The 17,194-nt window shown below is 45.5% G+C and overlaps 2 protein-coding genes and 1 non-coding gene across 3 annotated transcripts in view; 1 reads left to right on the top strand and 2 right to left on the bottom strand.

The window, feature by feature from the left end:
- Window positions 1-769, bottom strand: part of CLASP1 (cytoplasmic linker associated protein 1) — a 170,322-nt gene extending 169,553 nt beyond the window's left edge. The window contains exon 1 of the mRNA XM_030323685.1: window positions 641-769. Within this exon, the coding sequence (XP_030179545.1) occupies window positions 641-769 (129 nt within the window). The remainder of the gene's footprint in view (window positions 1-640) is intronic.
- LOC115522035 (CLIP-associating protein 1-like) overlaps window positions 1-17,194 on the bottom strand; it is a 104,496-nt gene that overhangs the window by 2,838 nt on the left and 84,464 nt on the right. The window contains 5 exon segments of the mRNA XM_030327622.1: window positions 2,512-2,587; window positions 4,772-4,865; window positions 5,733-5,833; window positions 7,611-7,641; window positions 7,644-7,691. Coding sequence (XP_030183482.1) covers window positions 2,568-2,587; window positions 4,772-4,865; window positions 5,733-5,833; window positions 7,611-7,641; window positions 7,644-7,691 — 294 coding nt within the window. The 3' untranslated portion in view covers window positions 2,512-2,567.
- On the top strand, window positions 8,249-8,373 carry LOC115522664. Its single transcript, XR_003971550.1, has one exon. It is a non-coding gene; the product is annotated as a U4atac minor spliceosomal RNA (small nuclear RNA).

Below are 17,194 nucleotides of genomic sequence, written 5' to 3'. Positions count from 1 at the left end.
TGTAACAGACAGGTATGCCAGGTCTGTTAGAATGCAATTCGGTTTCAGGCCAGCAGTCTGTGACCTACACTCCTGTGTGTACAAAACACTCAACACAATGGCTAGTGGAATGGAGCTATCTACATGTTCAAAACCAACATCCTAAGCCTTTGAAACCATCATTCCTCAGGCCCACAAAGCTACAGGGTCAGACAGCATTTGAGGGTCTAAAGCACCCCGGATGCAAGAGATACAGAGGCACACGTTTTCTTTGGCACTACAAAGTACTGTACTCCAACAGAGAAGCAAGTTCTGTAAAAGTAACTCGCTCAGGATGAAGGCACAACGTAGTGCTCACTTGTACACGCAAGCGAATGGGTCCCCTATGGCTTCTGCCACCCTCAGGCTCACCAGAAAAAAGGAACCCCAACATCTGGGGCCGCTGGGACTCCAAGAGCCCCATATATTAACGCTACCTGGCAGGCCCACGCTGAATGCTTTATGGAATCTGAGGTCTTTCAGATCTATGACCTCCCTCACTGGACCACTGTTTACTGGGACACAGAGGAGGCGGGCCACCTGCGGGGCCCACAGCAGGAAAGACCGATGTTGAAGGTTAAAGTAAGGGCAAGAACACAGGACCTGCAGCATACTCACACACCCCAGGAGCAGGACTGATGGAGTGCGGCGGTGCAGAGAAGCGGGTGGTTAAAGTCTCCTGGCGGGAGGGTTCTGGGAGACGTGGACCGTGCGTGTCTGTGGGCGCACACATACGGGTGCAGATGGCCATTGCCAAGGCAGACGTGAGGCTGCAGTTGGTCACCTGAGTGTGGTTTCAGCCACTCTGGCTCTATCTGGCTCTGAGGCAGACTGCCGAAACCTGCCACTGAGCGCCAACCTCATTCTGCCCCAGGGCCGGGTGTCCCAGAGGCCCAGCTCGCATATTCCACGTCACCCGTGTGGCCAGTGGCAGCGCCTGAGTTAGGAACAAGGAAATTCCGCCAGCCAGGCTGGCTTTTCTGCTGGACTAAAGGATACCGTGTGATAGCAGTGATCAATGATGGACTTTTCTCCCCCGGGAAACAAAAATGGAAAGAAAACCAAAAAGACAGAAAGACAAAATAACCCATTTGGTACTTAGAACTTTTTTTTTTTTAGTTTCTTTCAAATTAATGTTGAAACAGAAAGCATAATTCAGTAAATTAAAGCGTTCTAAAAATCCCAGGGCGCCTGGGTGGCTCAGCGGTGTGAAGCAACTGACTCTTGATTTCGGCTCGGGGTCACCATCTCACAGGTTCCTGAGGTTCAATTCCCCAGAATGAACTCTGTGCTGATGGGGTGGAGCCTGCTTGGGATTCTCTCCTCTCTCTCCCTCTCTCCTCCTCTCTCGCCCCTCCAGTCCTTGCATGCCTTCTCTCTCTCTCTCAAAATAAACATTAAAAAAAAAAAATCCAAAAATCCCACTTCCAGTGTCATATACTTTCAGTGAAGCTGGACAAAGGAGGGAGTGGCAAGAGGAAAGCAGGTGGGGGATGGGGGGGATCGGTCAGCACACATGCCCAGAGGAGGGGCTGGGCACCTGAACGGAAGCAGCGCTGCGTGGCGGAGTGAAGGCCTGGAGGTGAGAAAAGGCAAAGCCAGAAGAGTGGGGAAAGGGGCTGGAGCAGGGGTGGGGTGGGAGGTGGAGGACAAGCTGGCACGACCTCTCTGGGGGGCACGTCAGCGATCACCGTCACAGCCTAAAATGAGAGGCCGCTTACCACATGTATTTCTTTGGGAACTACTGTTGCAATTTTCGGCCCCTTTATCTTTGAGGTGTTTTTCTGATGAGCCCCTACGAGCGAACTAATGTAACACAAAGGACTCTCGGTGACAAACAGACTGACTGGTGGGGAAAAACTGGCACTTCTGAAGCCCAGGCTTGGAAAGTTCTGGGACCTGCCTGTTGACTGCCCAGACTGCCGGCTCTTCTCCCTCCCTTACACAAAGGAGGTGGTGCTCGGGTGTTCGGTTTTTGATTTATGGAAGATTACATAAAACACATCCAGAGTTTGTCCGGGGTCAAGGAATTTGCAGCTACATATACCAAAGGGGTCACCACCCACACAAAATACAGGGAAGTTTCCATCCCCTCAGAACACACTGCTCAGGCCCTTTCCATCTAATCTCCCTTCCCCCCAGAGTCAAACCCTATCTGACTTCAATCAGCACTGATCACTCTCCCCCGAGCTCACCCCCTCTTGGCTGGAGAGGGAGTGACTCCAGCACCTTATCTTGGAGGCTGGCACAGAGGATGTCACTTCACAGGTAGTGAGGCCTCAGCCACACACAGAACAGGGCAGAAGGGCCACCACGTTCACCAGTGATACCTTATTAATGCTAACGGGCTCTAATGCTAGTATCTGGAACGATAATCAGAGCATTACAAACAGGAATGAAGTCCCACCCGCCTACCAGGTATACACAGGACCCCAAAATGCATTCCTGATGGTCTGTAAGCAGGATACTTCTTCCTCACCAAAATATACTCACCTGGCTGTTGGGGTCTCCAAGTAAGTTACATATATGTGGCACAATCTTGCTTAGTGTTAAAGTGTGTGCTCCAGAGCTGAAACAAAAGGAGTGCTTTAGTGCTGGTGAGAACAAAGGGAAGAAACACTCCCCCCCTCCCTCTCCCTCCCCAGGGCCCTATCGCCCCCTCCACCTAGGCTCTCCCTCCTTCCCATCTTCCAACTCTTCCGCCCACCTGGTTTCCAAAATCGGTGCACCACAAAGGCCTCCTCTGCACAGAGTTCAAAGCCGTCCGTGCTGCTCGCTGACGCGCCTTCTCCCTGGCACTCAGGGCTCTCCCCGATCTGGCTGCCAGCCTTTCCCACAGCGCTGCCTGCCTCCCACATGGCTGCCCTGCGTTAGTATCCTATCACGCACTTCCTATTCTGCCCAACTCCGTGTTCTCAACGAAACCGCAAGTCCCTGAGGGTCCTCATTAACTCTCCACCTGCCCAGGCTGACGTTCGGTTAATGACCGCTGGATGGAAAGACCCAGTGGCCGCGGAGGGTTCCAGCTGAACACCGACCCAGCTGGGCAGCACTGACGTCCCTGACCGCTTTCCACCGTCACAGGACATGGCCCCAAATAGCCCTTGCGAATACAACTCTCTGGTAAGCTCATGTCTTCCTTAGGGCACATTCTCAGAAGTGAAATTACTGTGATCCTAACCAAGAAGTGCTTTTTTAAAACTCCAGACACGTTTGGGCAAACTTAACGGCACTGAAAAGGCTAATGAGAAGGGGAAAATTTTACGAGGTGACATAAATGTCATCCCGTTTTGTTTTTGAAAATAATATAACTTTACAGGCTGGACTACAATGTGCCGCGAGGTGACAGTGATTGCACGAAGGTGGCAGAAAGGTACGTAATCATTATTTTCTTCCTGATGCACGTTTCAGACATATACAGTGTCACTTTATGATCAGAAGGAGTGACATGTAACTTTTCTGTTTTAAAAATCTTTGCCTCTCCTACAAATAAGCACATGAAAAAATATTCCATGTCGCTCCGTCGTTAGGAAAGTACAAACTAAACTACAATGAGGTATCACCATACACCTAAGAACATGGGTCAGATGAAAAACAATGAGAACATTCACTGCTAACAGAGATACGAAGAACTAAAATCGTTCATACACTGGCTGGTGGGGATGTAAAATGGTACAGACGACTCTGGAAAACAGTTTGGCAGTTCCTTTTAAAACTAAAAAAAGTCTGGCAGCTTCTTTTAAAGTTAGTTAAAACCTACCAAACGACCCAGCAATGGCCCTCTTGGACACCGATCCAAGAGAAAGGAAAGCTTATATTGATGGCGGGACGTGTACGTACACGTTCACAGCACCTGTATTTGTACTAGCCAGAAAGCAGGAACTATTCAAATAGCCTTCAACAGGTGAATGGTGACGCGAGTGGCTAAGTCTGTAGCGTGGAATCTGCTGGGCGATGAAAAGAAAGGAACTGGCTGTGTAGGCGATACCCCATACCAACCCTCAAAGGAATTATGTTCAGTGGAAGAAGTCAATCTCAAAGGGTTACATTCTCATTCTGTATGATTCCATTTGTATAACACTCTTGAGCGACACAATCACAGAGATGGCGAACAGATTAGTGGTTGCCGGGGGTTGCTAGCGTGAGGGAGCCTGGGGTGCTGTGCAGGTCTGTACCTTGCTGGAGGGCTGGCTCCCCAGAGCTACACACGTGACAGAAATGGACAGGTTAGCACCCACCACGCCTGTGTGTAACCAGAGGAATCTGTAGGAGCCCTGTGCGCTGCATCGATTGGTTTCCAGGTGCTGGCACTGTGCTATATAAGATGTAAGATGTTAACACTGAAGGACTATGGGAGGGGTCCACGGAACTTCCCAGGATGTTTCTCTGAAACCTCCTGAAACCTATAGTTACCTCAAAACACAAAGCTAAAAATAAAATCCTGGGCACCTGGGGCACCTGGGTGGCTCAGTCGGTAAGCGTCCAACTCTTGATTTCAGCTCAGGTCATGATCTTGTGGTCTCACGACCACATGGTTCAAGCTCCATGCTGATGGTGCAGAGCCCGCGTGGGATTCTCTCTCTCCCTCTCTACCCCCTCCTCCCTCTCTCTCTCTCTTCTCTCCTTGTCTCTCTCCACCCCTCCTCCTCCTCTCTCTCTCTCTCTCTAAAAATAAATAAATAAACTTAAAAAAAAATAAAATGAAAATAAACATGCTTGGCCAGGGAAACCCTTAGGCCCCACCCAGACTTACGCATTGAGTGTGGCAACAAGGCAGAGGCACGTGCCTTCCCGAGTCCGAAATTCTTGTGCTTGAAGCCTCCCAGCATCCGGTCCCACACATACTGTAGGTGACAAAGGACAGAAGAGGAGAGGAGAGGAGGAGCCTTCATTTAATACAGGGCCAACAGGAGAGGGACCTCTCGCAGGTGCCAAGTCAGCCCAGCCTCAACTCACCCATTTCGTCCTCTCCAGAGCACACTGAAAAATAGTGACTTATATTCGTATATCAACACACAGCTTTTCCAAACACATTCCTTTATATAACTGCATGTGATTATCCCAAAAGCTCTGAAAGAAAGGTGTAACCAGCCCCCGTTTCGTGGTGAGGAAATGAAAGCCGAGAGAGGTTTGGGTGGCATGCAAAAGATCACATACTCCTACACCGCTCTCCCCGGTCCACAACAGCGGTCCCCGCTGTATCTGCAAAGCCACGCATCCATTCACCTCGTAACACATTCTGGGTACTACCCTCCCTGGATGGCTTTTCTGATCCCTCCACCACCCCGTCCCACCCCACCCCCTGAACATGACACAACGGAAGCCTGGAAGGCAGGGCTGTGTCCTCTCTGTCCCCTGTCCCCGCAGCCCCAGCTCACTAGCAGATCGGAATGAGGGCTCCAGCCAGGGCTCCTGACCCTCCAGACACCACAACCGCCTCTTTTCAGAGAAACCGAGTCAGTTACACACACGAGCTCAAGAATCTAATGGATTCAACCAAGCACTCGATACTCATGTTTAAGTCCACTAATTTATTCAAAGTATAACCCTTTGCTACTTATTACTTATTTAACCATCCTGTATGGGGCGTGGGGGCGCAGGCTTAAATGCTACGGAAATTTTTCACATGAAACACAACAGCTGTAAAAGAAATTCTTTTTATATGGAGTCACCAGGGATGCTGAGTGAGGCAGACGCACCGCCCCGCCCTACCTGGGATTAGCAGCTTGATCCATGATCTTCAGCAGCAGAGTCTGGTCTTGCTCTCGCACAGAGTCTTTAGCATCTCCCAGTCTGTCTATTAAACTTGGCAACACTGAAAATCAAAATGCAAATTCATCAAATGAAAGCCTGTGGGGGTAGGGGGGGGCCGGGGGGGGGGGGGAAGGTCAGGTCCTGCAGTCACCAACTGGGTATTTCAATCCCCAGGAAGACAAAATCCTGGCCTAAATGATGTGCGCCAATCTAAACCCACGGATCCGCGCGGTTCTACTTTCCTCACTAAAATCCACAGGAGCTGGGTCTGAGAATCCGGAAGTCCTTTGCTCGGACATCCTATACCAGTCTTCTTCCTTAGCCCACCCTCCTCCAGCTAGCTATCAACACAGTTTTAAGCTGGCAAAAAAATTAAAATGGATGTCAGTGGCAGATCCTGGCAGGAAAGAGTCAACACAAATTGAAATCTAGGTAAAGGAGGGGGTCCAGCATATTCACCGGAGGTAAAAGGAGCGGGCACTCAAGACTCCATCCTTCTTTCATCTACAACTTGTGAATTCTACAGAGTGTACATGCACGTGCTCTAGAGAGAGTCAAGGTCCCCACCCATCCTCCACACACCCAGGTGTGGGCCACCTGCTAGCACTCCAAGAGCATTCACCTAACAGAAATCGGCTTACTTGCTTCTCCATAAACTTTCTTTTAACGAGAGCTATCCCTGAATAATTCAGTTAATTAGGAGGAAACTATAATGCTATAAGGATATGAAATGTCTAAAAGTAACAAGGGTTTGGGGTGCCTGGGTGGGTCAGTCAGTTAAGCGTCTGACTTTGGCTCAGATCATGATTTCACAGTTTAAGAGCCTCGTCGGGCTCTGTGCTGACAGTTCAGAAACGTGGAGCCTGCTTTGGATTCTATGTCTCCTTCTCTCTCTGCCCCTCCTCTGCTCGAGCTCTGTTTTTCTCTCTCTCAAAAATAAACATTAAAAAAAAAGTTTTTAAAAACAAACAAATAAATAAATAAAAGGGAAGTTTTTATTTACAGATGGACAGTTAGTGCCAGAGTGGGAAAGAGTTCTTGACCTTGTCTGAAAGAGCATGCTGACCAGGAAGTTAGCAAAACAAATAGTAATAATAATAATAACAAATACACATGCAGCACTGAAAGGGAGAAGTTCTATAAGGAAATGTGTGTACAAACAGAGCTGCTTGGTGCTTATACTACCATGAAATCCCAGAGGTCAGGAATTGAGAAATGACTGTGTCATCTCTAAAACGAACCTGTGCTTATTTTTTATTTCATTTTTCTGACATACTGTTTTCCCTCCAAAATAAAAAGTGGTCATTTAAACATGCACTTGTAACATTTACGATCAAAGGGAACACACTAACACCAACGATAATGACCTGGAAAGAATATAACCGTATTAGATTTGCAGGCCTTCTCCAGTGAGAAAACACAATGCCCCTCAAAAGGGGCAAATATGATTTGGTTGGCACTAAAAATGTGACAGCTAATCTGTAGAAGAAAGAACAGCAGTGACACTGTGTATGAAAACACGAACACAGAAGAAGCCGGCGGAAAGGTATGGTAAAACCAGAAACAGTGAACATGCCAGCAGGTGCGGTGAGGCCAGCGGTTGTGGGTGAGCTCAGGAGGGGAGAGGGAGCAGTGGTGCCGGCGCCAGCAGGGGGAGACTGAAGAGGAGACGAGGGTTGGTTGGCTGGGAGGGGGTTTGGCTAGGACAGCGGGAGGTGGGGGGCTCCAGCTCTAAGGGTTGGATACAGCTAAGTGGAGGCGCTGGGGAGACAGAGGGAAGGCTGGGGGCTGGACGGTGGAGAATGTGGGGGCCCGCTCCACACCTACCCACAGCTCACCTGTGCCAATCTGCGCCTTGAACCGATCCTGAGCAGCCGGGTGACCAGCGCAGACAGGATGTCCATAGCCGAAGAAACCACCTTCAAGGGAAAACAGGCGGGAACCCGTTAGCTGGCCGGCCTCGGGGCCTAGCTCGCGCCCACCAGCTGCCGGATGCCCCCTCATTCCGGGCTCAAAACGCCGTCCGTGAGCCCGGAGAGTGCATGTCGAACGGCAGAAAAAACTGGTTATCAAGAGGGGCTGCTCTGGTACGCAAAGAGCTGTTCACAGCTTAAATAAGAAAACAACCGGTCACTTGAAAGGAAATAAAAAGCCACGGCGGGTCCGTATGCAGAACGCGAGCGGACCAGCGTGTAAACCGGCACCGCTGCCCCGCCCCCTACAGCCCCGCCCCGACGAGGAATACGTTATGCAAATTACCCGCATCTGGCGCGTGGCCTTCTGGGTAAAACTAAGCGGGCCACGCGCGACCTTCAGAAGCCTCAGGAAACAGGGAGTTGGTGGTTTCCTTCGGAAGCTGTGCTCAGTATAAAGGGACACTAGCTACCAGGGCTGCAAGGGCCAGTTGAGAATTAGTCACCCCAACCCTACCCGGTATTGGCGCTTCCTGCTAGCAGCGCACGAACAGCTTTCGCCAACCATCCTTTCTTGGGGTTGCGCTACTGTCCAATGAGCGTATAGTGAGGGCAGTACTGCTAACGCCTGCACAACACACCCGCATCAACTAGAGCTCTGCTTTACCTTGGTGCAATTTTTGGAAAAACGAAAAACCTTTTTTCCACGACTTTTGAGTTCAATAAGAGCAAAATTGGACACACACTGATTGTTACGCCTCTCTCAACCTACAAGCGGCGCTCGCTCCCTGCCACTTTCGTTCCCATAGTTTCTTTACACTTTCTTAGCAGCTTTCCCCGCTAATTCAACTCAACTGCATCAAGCTCACTTCGCAGATCTATCGGTGTAGACCATAAATGCTCCCCCAAAACGCAAGCTTAACTCACGAAATCCGCTTCTGTGCTTCAATACACGATCAGAAATAAGCCTCCCTGCTCAGTAGGAAGCAGTGTTGCCTTGTTGTAAGAGCTTTAAAAACAAACCAGGGACACCTAGGGGGTTCAGTCGGCTAAGTGCCCGACTTCAGGCCATGATCTTGCTGTTTGAGTTCAAGCACCATGTCGGACTCCGTGTTGATAGGCTGGAGCCTGCCTTGGATTGTGTGTGTGTGTCTGCCCCTCCTCCACTCACACGTTCTCTCTCAAAATAAACATTAAAAAAAGTCTATCTTATGGTTTGCCTCCTCTTAAAAAAACAAAACAAAACAACAAAAAAAACGAAGTCCGGTATCTTACAGACCACGTAAGACTGAGGCAAAGATAATAATCCTAACATCAGGGAATATAATTATGATTCCGAATTCTCATCTGTCTGCCCCTGCCCGTAGGAGCTTGAAAAAGCAAAGACCGCAGGCTTTCTATTCAGCTTGGAATTCACTGCTTCAAACTGCCCATTAATCAGGACACAAACATGTCTACTACATGCCCTATGAAAGGGGCTGGCACCTTGGAGATATTAAAGGAGTAATTCTAAAATTCTTTTACAAAGAACAGGTTTTTTTTTATATTTTTTAAATACGTCATGGTATAACACATTTTAAAATGGTGGCTTTACTCGCAGGGCTAAAGAGGATTAGGTATTACACTCTGACTTCCTTCCAAAGAGTACAGTATGAAAGCAGAGGGAAATAACTTTACAGTGGAGAAACCTGACAAACATGCACCTCAACCAGATGATCAGGGTCAATAACAACAGTCACAAATCATGTTGACATATCTATGCTTGTGATGTGTGATTAAAATGACACTTTACATCCTCAAAATCCATAAGCCCATTTATCATGAAGAAAACGTCAAATTCCCATAGAGGAACACTCTACAAGATGCCTGACCAGTACTGATAAAGTCATCAAAAACATGGAAGTCCAGAAACTGTCCTAACCTAGAGGAAGAGTCTGGGGACACATGACAACTAACTGTAGTGTGTACCCTGGGTGGGATCCAGGAACAGATAAAGGACGGGGGGGGGGGAGGGGAGTGAGGAACTCTGAATAAACTTTGGACTTGAGTTAATAAGAATGCATCAATATTGCTTTATTAATCGTAACAACAATACCGTACTAATGTTAATATTAACGGAGAGTCTGAGTGGGGGGTATACCGGAAATCTCTGTACCATCCTGTAATTTCCTGTAAATCCAAAACTGTGCCAAACATTAATGCTTGTATTTAAAAAAGAGCAGCCCATTAATTAAATGGAATTGGCTTTTCCCTGATGAATCCTAAGCATGAGTAATGGTTGCATAACTTGTTGGAGGTGGGGAGCATTATTCATTACAGAAATACTAATGTTGCCGCCTTCGAGTTCTCACCACATCCCTTCATCACTCATTCAACACTAAAGTATAATAATCCTTATTCAAAGGATTCAAAATTCTGTCAGATACCACAGCACTTATCATCAGTTAAGCTACCTGTAGAATTGGAGGGAGCACAGCCTTCATCCTTTCCAAGATGGAGGTTTACTTGGTAGGTTGGACCAGATCACGCCTAGCTAAACCCTACAGAGTAAATTTCAAAAAGTCTAGCCCAGATGGACTGGGAAGTCCAGAGACCTCCCCCAAGAAGCTGGCTTGGCAGCTAAGACCCAGGGAAATAGGACAGGAGAGGACAGAACAGAATCACAGCAAAACTTGGAAGGGAAGCGGGGTAGGTGGGGGGAGGGGGGGTTCATATATAGTTGTCTAGTTCACCCTGAGTCACAGCCCCAGTGGGCAAGAAAGGGAATCGTCACCCACAAACATTTATCTTCGCAGCTCAGGCCTTGCTCCTATGTTTCCATTTCCCTACTGAAGAAGGGGATACATGAATAAAGCCACTGCCTGGAAGACCACAATTATTAGCCGTGAAGCCTCTGTACCTCAGTTTCCTACCTGTAAAATGGGACAACAGTAACAGCTCCCTCATAGGTCCGCTTTGTGTACGTCAAGTGCTTGAAATAGTGCTTGGTGCATGGTCAGGGCTAGAACCACGCACACACGCTGGCTGTTATAGCCAGCTCACCGTCACTGCCATTACCATGGCAACAGACACTGACCGTGGTCCATCAGAGATTTGTGATTCCCGACAGCAAGGGACTCAGACAGCAAGAAGGCTTCCCAGAAAAAAGTCACGCGGGTGTGAAGCTAAGTTTTGAAAAACCAGCCTTGCACCAAAGGAAGCAGGCCGAGGGAAGCGTGCATGCAGACAGACGGCTGCCACGATGTGGACAGCTTAAGCACACGACAGGGCCGAGAATCGCAGGGGAGGCAGCTCCTCAAGGGCTTCAGACACGTCTTGAAGACGATGGGACAGCCCCTGATAGCTGTAATGGCAAAGAAGAGGTGACAGGGGGCTGGAACAGGGGGCACAGTGACCAGCATGAGGAAGGCAGCCTGGGAGAGAGAGGGCAGAGGCAAGGAGGAGGTCGGGCTCACACCCAGGACTTAATGCCTTGGTGTTCACTAAGCCAGTGATTTGGCATTACCTTGAGCACCTCCTTTAATATTCTATTCAATTTTCTGAGTTTATGCTTGTTTTCACAACTAAACTCCTTACATGTAAGGAATATTATGCCTTGTTATTTTTTCAAACTTTCCATTACACACACACCACGCACACACACACACATAGGCACAGTAGTGGGTACATGGTGGGTGGTCATCAACCCCTACTTTACCAAAAGCAAAAACAAAACACAGCTATCTAACTTAGTAATGAATTCATTGACAGATGAGAACAGAGGAGAACAGGAGGCTTCTCGAGGTCCAACACAATTCCTTTATCCTACAACTTTAAAAACATGCGTTTAGGGGCGCCTGGGTGGCTTGGTCAGTTAAGCGTCCGACTTCGGCTCGGGTCATGATCTCACGGTCCGTGAGTTCGAGGCCCACATCGGCTCTGTGCTGACAGCTCAGAGCCCGGAGCCTGTTTCAGATTCTGTGTCTCCCCGCTCTCTATGCCCCTCCCCACTCATGTTCTGTCTCCCTCTGTCCTCAAAAATAAATAAACATTAAAAAAAAAATGCTTTTAAAAGCAGGTAATAATTGCAAAGTAACTCAGACTCACCCTCATGCTGAAAACAACTAAAATTGCTAGCTAAATTATAAAAGAACATCTGGTTGGAAACATCAAAGAACTAAGAAGGTAAAGAGTAGTTACCAGGTCATGAAACATAAATAAAGTAAAATCCAGAGGGAGGAGCCTGCAGCAAATGCCCCACTTCTGCCCTCGGGCCATTTAGACACTGGAAGGGGCAACCAAAACACTGAGAATCACTCTCAATATCCATTTGGGTCCAGGAGAACAGACTGGATTCCAGAGCCCCCAAAGGTTGGTGGCTTGCATAGCCCCCTACAACTTGAGTTAGAAATCCAAATGGCTAGCTAGACCTCAGAAGAGTGAACGAAAGTAAAACAGCCTAAACAACCACAGATTAGCTTCTAAGAATCTGGGTGGCCCCAAAAAATAGCAATCCTTGACATCAATGGAAATGATCTTGGCTTAGTGGTGCCCTAAAGCCCTAGGCAGATGAAAACACAAAGCACTTCTGGATGGAGAGACATCATCCAATCTAGTCTTCAATTTACTTCTTTTTTAAATGGTTTATTTATTTTAGGGAGAGAAAATGTAGCTGGGGAGGGGCAGAGAGAAAGGAAGACAGAGAATCCCAAGCACGCTCCACACTATCAGCACAGAGCCTGACTCAGGGCTCGAACTCATGAACTGTGAGATCACGATGTGAGGCAGATCAAGAGTCAAACGCTTAACCAATTGAGCCACTGAGGCACCCCCTCATTTTACTTTTTTAAACAATTTGCAAATACAATGTCCAAAATACACCAAAGATAACCAGCACACATGATACCTAGAAATGAAAACTGACAGAAACACAGACACACTGAACTATGCGCATGAAAATAATTAATATTTAAAATAATAATTCTGGGGCACCTGGCTCAGTCAGTAGAGCATGTGATTCTTGATCTCAGAGTCATGAGTTCAAGCCCCATGTTGGATATAAAGCTTACTTATAATAATATGATAATAATAATAGTAATTCCTACTATACGTAAGAAGATAAAACACGATTAAAATCTGGGGGAGAGAAATTACGAACTTTAAAAAGTGACATCAATTTCAAAAGCACCAAATAATACAATATCCAAAATTCAGTATTCAATGGATGGGTTTAAAAGCACACTGGAGGGTGGGAGGGAGGGGAGGGTGGGTGATGGGTACTGAGGAGGGCACCTTTTGGGATGAGCACTGGGTGTTGTATGGAAACCAATTTGACAATAAATTCATATATTGAAAAATAAATAAATGAATAAATAAATAAATAAAGCACACTGGACACTAGTCTGCAGAAAAAAAATCCACAATGAAAAGGCAAAAGGATGAAATCTTCAAAAAAAATAGGTAAGAGACAAAGAATAGACAGAAAAGAACGAACATAAGTTCAAATGGAGTTCAAAAAGGACAGTCAGCAACAGCAGGTAAAAAGCAATAGCTGTGACCCATTTGGATCACTATTATAACAGAAGGGAGGAAAGGAGGAAGGGAGGAAGAGGGGTGCCTGGGTGGCTCAATCCGTTAGGCATCCAACATCTCACGTCAGGTCATGAACTCAAGGTTGTGAGTTCAAGCCCCACACTGGCTCTGCACTGGGAGTAAAGCCTGCTTTAAAAAAAAACAGAAACAAGCAAAAGGGGGCACCTGGGTGGCTCAGTTGGTTGGATTTCGGCTCTGGTGATGATCTCACGGTTTCTGAGTTTTGAGCCCTGCATCAGGCTCTGTGCTGGCAGTGCAGAGCCTGCTTAGGATTCTCTCTCCCCGCTTCCCCTCTCTCTCTCTGCCCTCCCCTGCTCTCTCTCTCTCAAAATAATAAACATCCTTTTAAATGAAAACGAAAATAAGAAAGAAAATAATGCTGGTGAGGACATGGGGACATTAGAACTCTTGATACACTGCTGGTAGGAATATAAACAATGGAAAATGATACAGTGGGTCCTCAAATAATTAAACACAAAATTACCATATGATCCAGCAACTCCACTTCTGGGTATATACTCAAAAGGAGTGAAAGCAGGATTCCAAAAGATACTTGTACACTATGTTCCTAACAGCATTATTCAAACAGCCAAAGGTGATAGAGCCAAATCTTGATCCAAGTGTCAAATCAAGCATACTTCATGATGAAATACTGAGGGGAAAAAAACCAAAACAACTGGAGGTAATAAAACTCATAAAGAAGCAAAACTGCCATTATTAATGGAAACTATATAAATAGAAGATCTAGAAGATCTACAGGTATATTATAAAATTAAAAAGTTAGCTAAGCAGACTGAATAATCCAAAGTCAATAGATAAAAGAATCAACTACATTTCCATACCAACAAGCCAAAAAGAATTTTTTTTAAGTTTCCATATTTAATTGCATAAAAATAAACACCTAGGAATAAAGCCAAGATAAATATCTACCCAAAAAGCTATGGAACAATTAAAAAAATTAAAGAGCACTAAAATAAATGGAAAGATAAACTATAGGTTGGAATATTCAGTACAGTGAAATTCTCATTTTTCCTCAATTGATCTACATTCAGTAAAATTTCACTCAAAATTCCAACTGTGTATTTTTTTAAATTTTTTTTTTCAATGTTTATTTATTTTTTTGGGACAGAGAGAGACAGAGCATGAACGGGGGAGGGGCAGAGAGAGAGGGAGACACAGAATCGGAAACAGGCTCCAGGCTCCGAGCCATCAGCCCAGAGCCTGACGCGGGGCTCGAACCCACGGACCGCGAGATCGTGACCTGGCTGAAGTCGGACGCTTAACCGACTGCGCCACCCAGGCGCCCCCAACTGTGTATTTTTTTAAGAAGTTCACAAATTGATTCCAAAACCTATGCGGAAATGTAAATGGTGAGACAAGAGGTGATAAAACTTGCTTCCACTGGATATCAAGATTTATTACAAAATGGTAATGATTAAGGCAATGTGCTATCAGGTCAAGGAGAGACAACTGTATTAAAAGGACAGAATAAAGAAACAGACTCACACATATATGGGCACTTAACTTATGAGAAAGTGGGTACTACAGACCAGTGAGAACAGGGTTGTTCTTTTAAATAAATGCCCCTGAGTCAATTGAATATATGGAATAAGAAAGAAACTGACTCCTACCTCACACCATACATAAAAATGAATTCCCAGTAACAGATGTAAGTGTGGAAAGGCAAAACCATAAAGCTTTAGAAATTGACCATAAGAAAATAGCAGGGCACAATAAACACAAACCCTAAAGGAAAAGACCGATGAACTGGATCAAACTAAAATTAAGAACTTTGGCATATCAAACACTGTAAGAAAGTAAAAGGCAAGTCACACTGAAAGAAGGTATTTATAAAACAAATAAGCAACCACAGGCCTGATTCCAGAATATACAGTACATATATAGAGATCTTCTACAAACCAATCAATAGGCAACCCAGAACAAAAATGGGCAAAATAGCTGAACAGACACTTCATAAAAGACAGCAACGGTCAGAAGTATATGAAAAGTTGTTAAGCCTCCATTAATCATCAAAGAAATGGAAAGTCAAATTATAAAGAGACACTGATACATACTCCCCAGGATGGCTAAAATTAAAGACTGACAATACCAAGTGTGACAAGAACATGCAAACTCTCATACGTGCTGGTTGGAATGTAAATTGGTACAAACAACACTTCAGAAAACATCTTTGGGGGCACCTGGGTGGCTCAGTCAGTTAAGCTTCCGATTCTTGATTTTGGCTCAGGTCATGATCTCACAATCATGGTATCAAGCTCTGTGTCATCAAGCTCTGTGTCGGACTCTGCTTTGAGTGCGGAGCCTGCTTGGGCTTCTCTCTCTCCCTCTCTCTGCCCCCCCCCCACACACACACATGCTCTCATCTTTCTCTCTCTCTCTCTCTCTCAAAATAAATAAACATTTAAAAAGAAAAGAAAACACCCTGCTATTATCTACAAAATTTGCAGCAATTCCACCACTAGGAATATGCCCAATAGACATACCTGCACATATATAACAGGTGAAATATACAAAATTCATCAAAGCAACACTATTTATAATAGCCTAAATCTATAAATCCATGTGTCTGTCCATCTACTATAGAATGTATGGGTTGTGGTTTTCATACCCAAGAATAAAAATGAATGAATCACAACTATGCTCAATGGTATAGATAAATCTCGTAATAACGAGTGAAAAGGCCAGACACTAAGTAATGAAACTTTTGTATGAAGTTCAAAAACAAGCAAACATAAACTATAATTTTAAAGTGCATATTTAGGTGATAAGACAGAAAAGAAAAGAGAAAAGAAAAGAAAAGAAAAGAGAGAAGAAAAGAAAAAAAGAAAAGAGAGAAGAAAAGAAAAAAAGAAAAGAAAAGAAAAGAAAAGAAAAGAAAAGAAAAGAAAAGAAAAGAAAGAAAAGAAAAGAAAAGAAAAGAAAAGAAAAGCGATTACCATAAAAGTCAGGAGAGTGGTTACTGTGGGGAACGCTGGCAATGTTCTATATCTGTTCCAGAGTGGCAGTTAACAACTATTAGTTTTATCACAACTTATAAACTGTGTCTTTGTGTTCCATGCACTTTCTACAGATAGTTTGTAATTTTTTTTAAGTTTAAAAACTAAAAAAGTGGCAGTGCTCCTTGGACCCCTTGACCTGTAAGTCTGTGACTAGTCTCTGCCTCCCTTACTTTCCAAACCACCAGTAAAAAAAGCACCAAAACAGAAACCACCACAGTTTTCGTCCTAGAGCATGACATCTGTATGAAATACTAAATTCTTTTCTCCAAAAAAGTCCGTAAGGGACAAGCTAGGTAGGAAGACCACTACATTCCTTAAGCCTCAGAAGACTGGAGTGGCTTCAGTAAATATAATATTTTGCACTCGTGTTGTACTTTATTGTTTTTAAGGCACTTTGGGGTGAATCTGAATAATCTCACAGTAACCTGAGATGCAGACTATACTATCCTGAATTTGCAAATGAGGAAAATAAAGACCAAAGAGTTTGCCAAAAGATTTACCCAAAGTTACAAAGTTTGAGCAGTGACTGAACTGGAAACAAACCCAAGCCTCCTGACTTCATCAAGACCATCTTCAGATTTGTGAACAAACTCCCAGTATCCAGAACCCCATGTTTATCGTCTTTCTCATCTCTCTCGAGCTAGCTTATGTATGACCTCAAGCAAGACACAGTACTTCTCTGCCAGTTATACCAGAAAACCTCTCGGGTGAGCCTTCGCTCAAACTTCTCTGCTGCCCTGACAGCGCCCACAACAGGACAAAATGCAGGGCTTTGTCACACAGATCTGGGACTCAATACCTGCTCTACCAACCCTACTGGCCAGCTGGATGGCTCCGTCTCCAGGCTTCACATGCTTTATCAGTAAGATCACGACAATAATACCTTAAAGAATACACCTGAGGGTGAAGAGTCTTAAG

This window comes from Lynx canadensis, chromosome C1 (assembly GCF_007474595.2).
Source record: "Lynx canadensis isolate LIC74 chromosome C1, mLynCan4.pri.v2, whole genome shotgun sequence".
NCBI classification, from domain to species: domain Eukaryota; kingdom Metazoa; phylum Chordata; class Mammalia; order Carnivora; family Felidae; genus Lynx; species Lynx canadensis.
The sequence above is the reverse complement of the archived record's forward strand: the minus strand, read 5'-3'. Positions and strand labels throughout refer to the sequence as shown.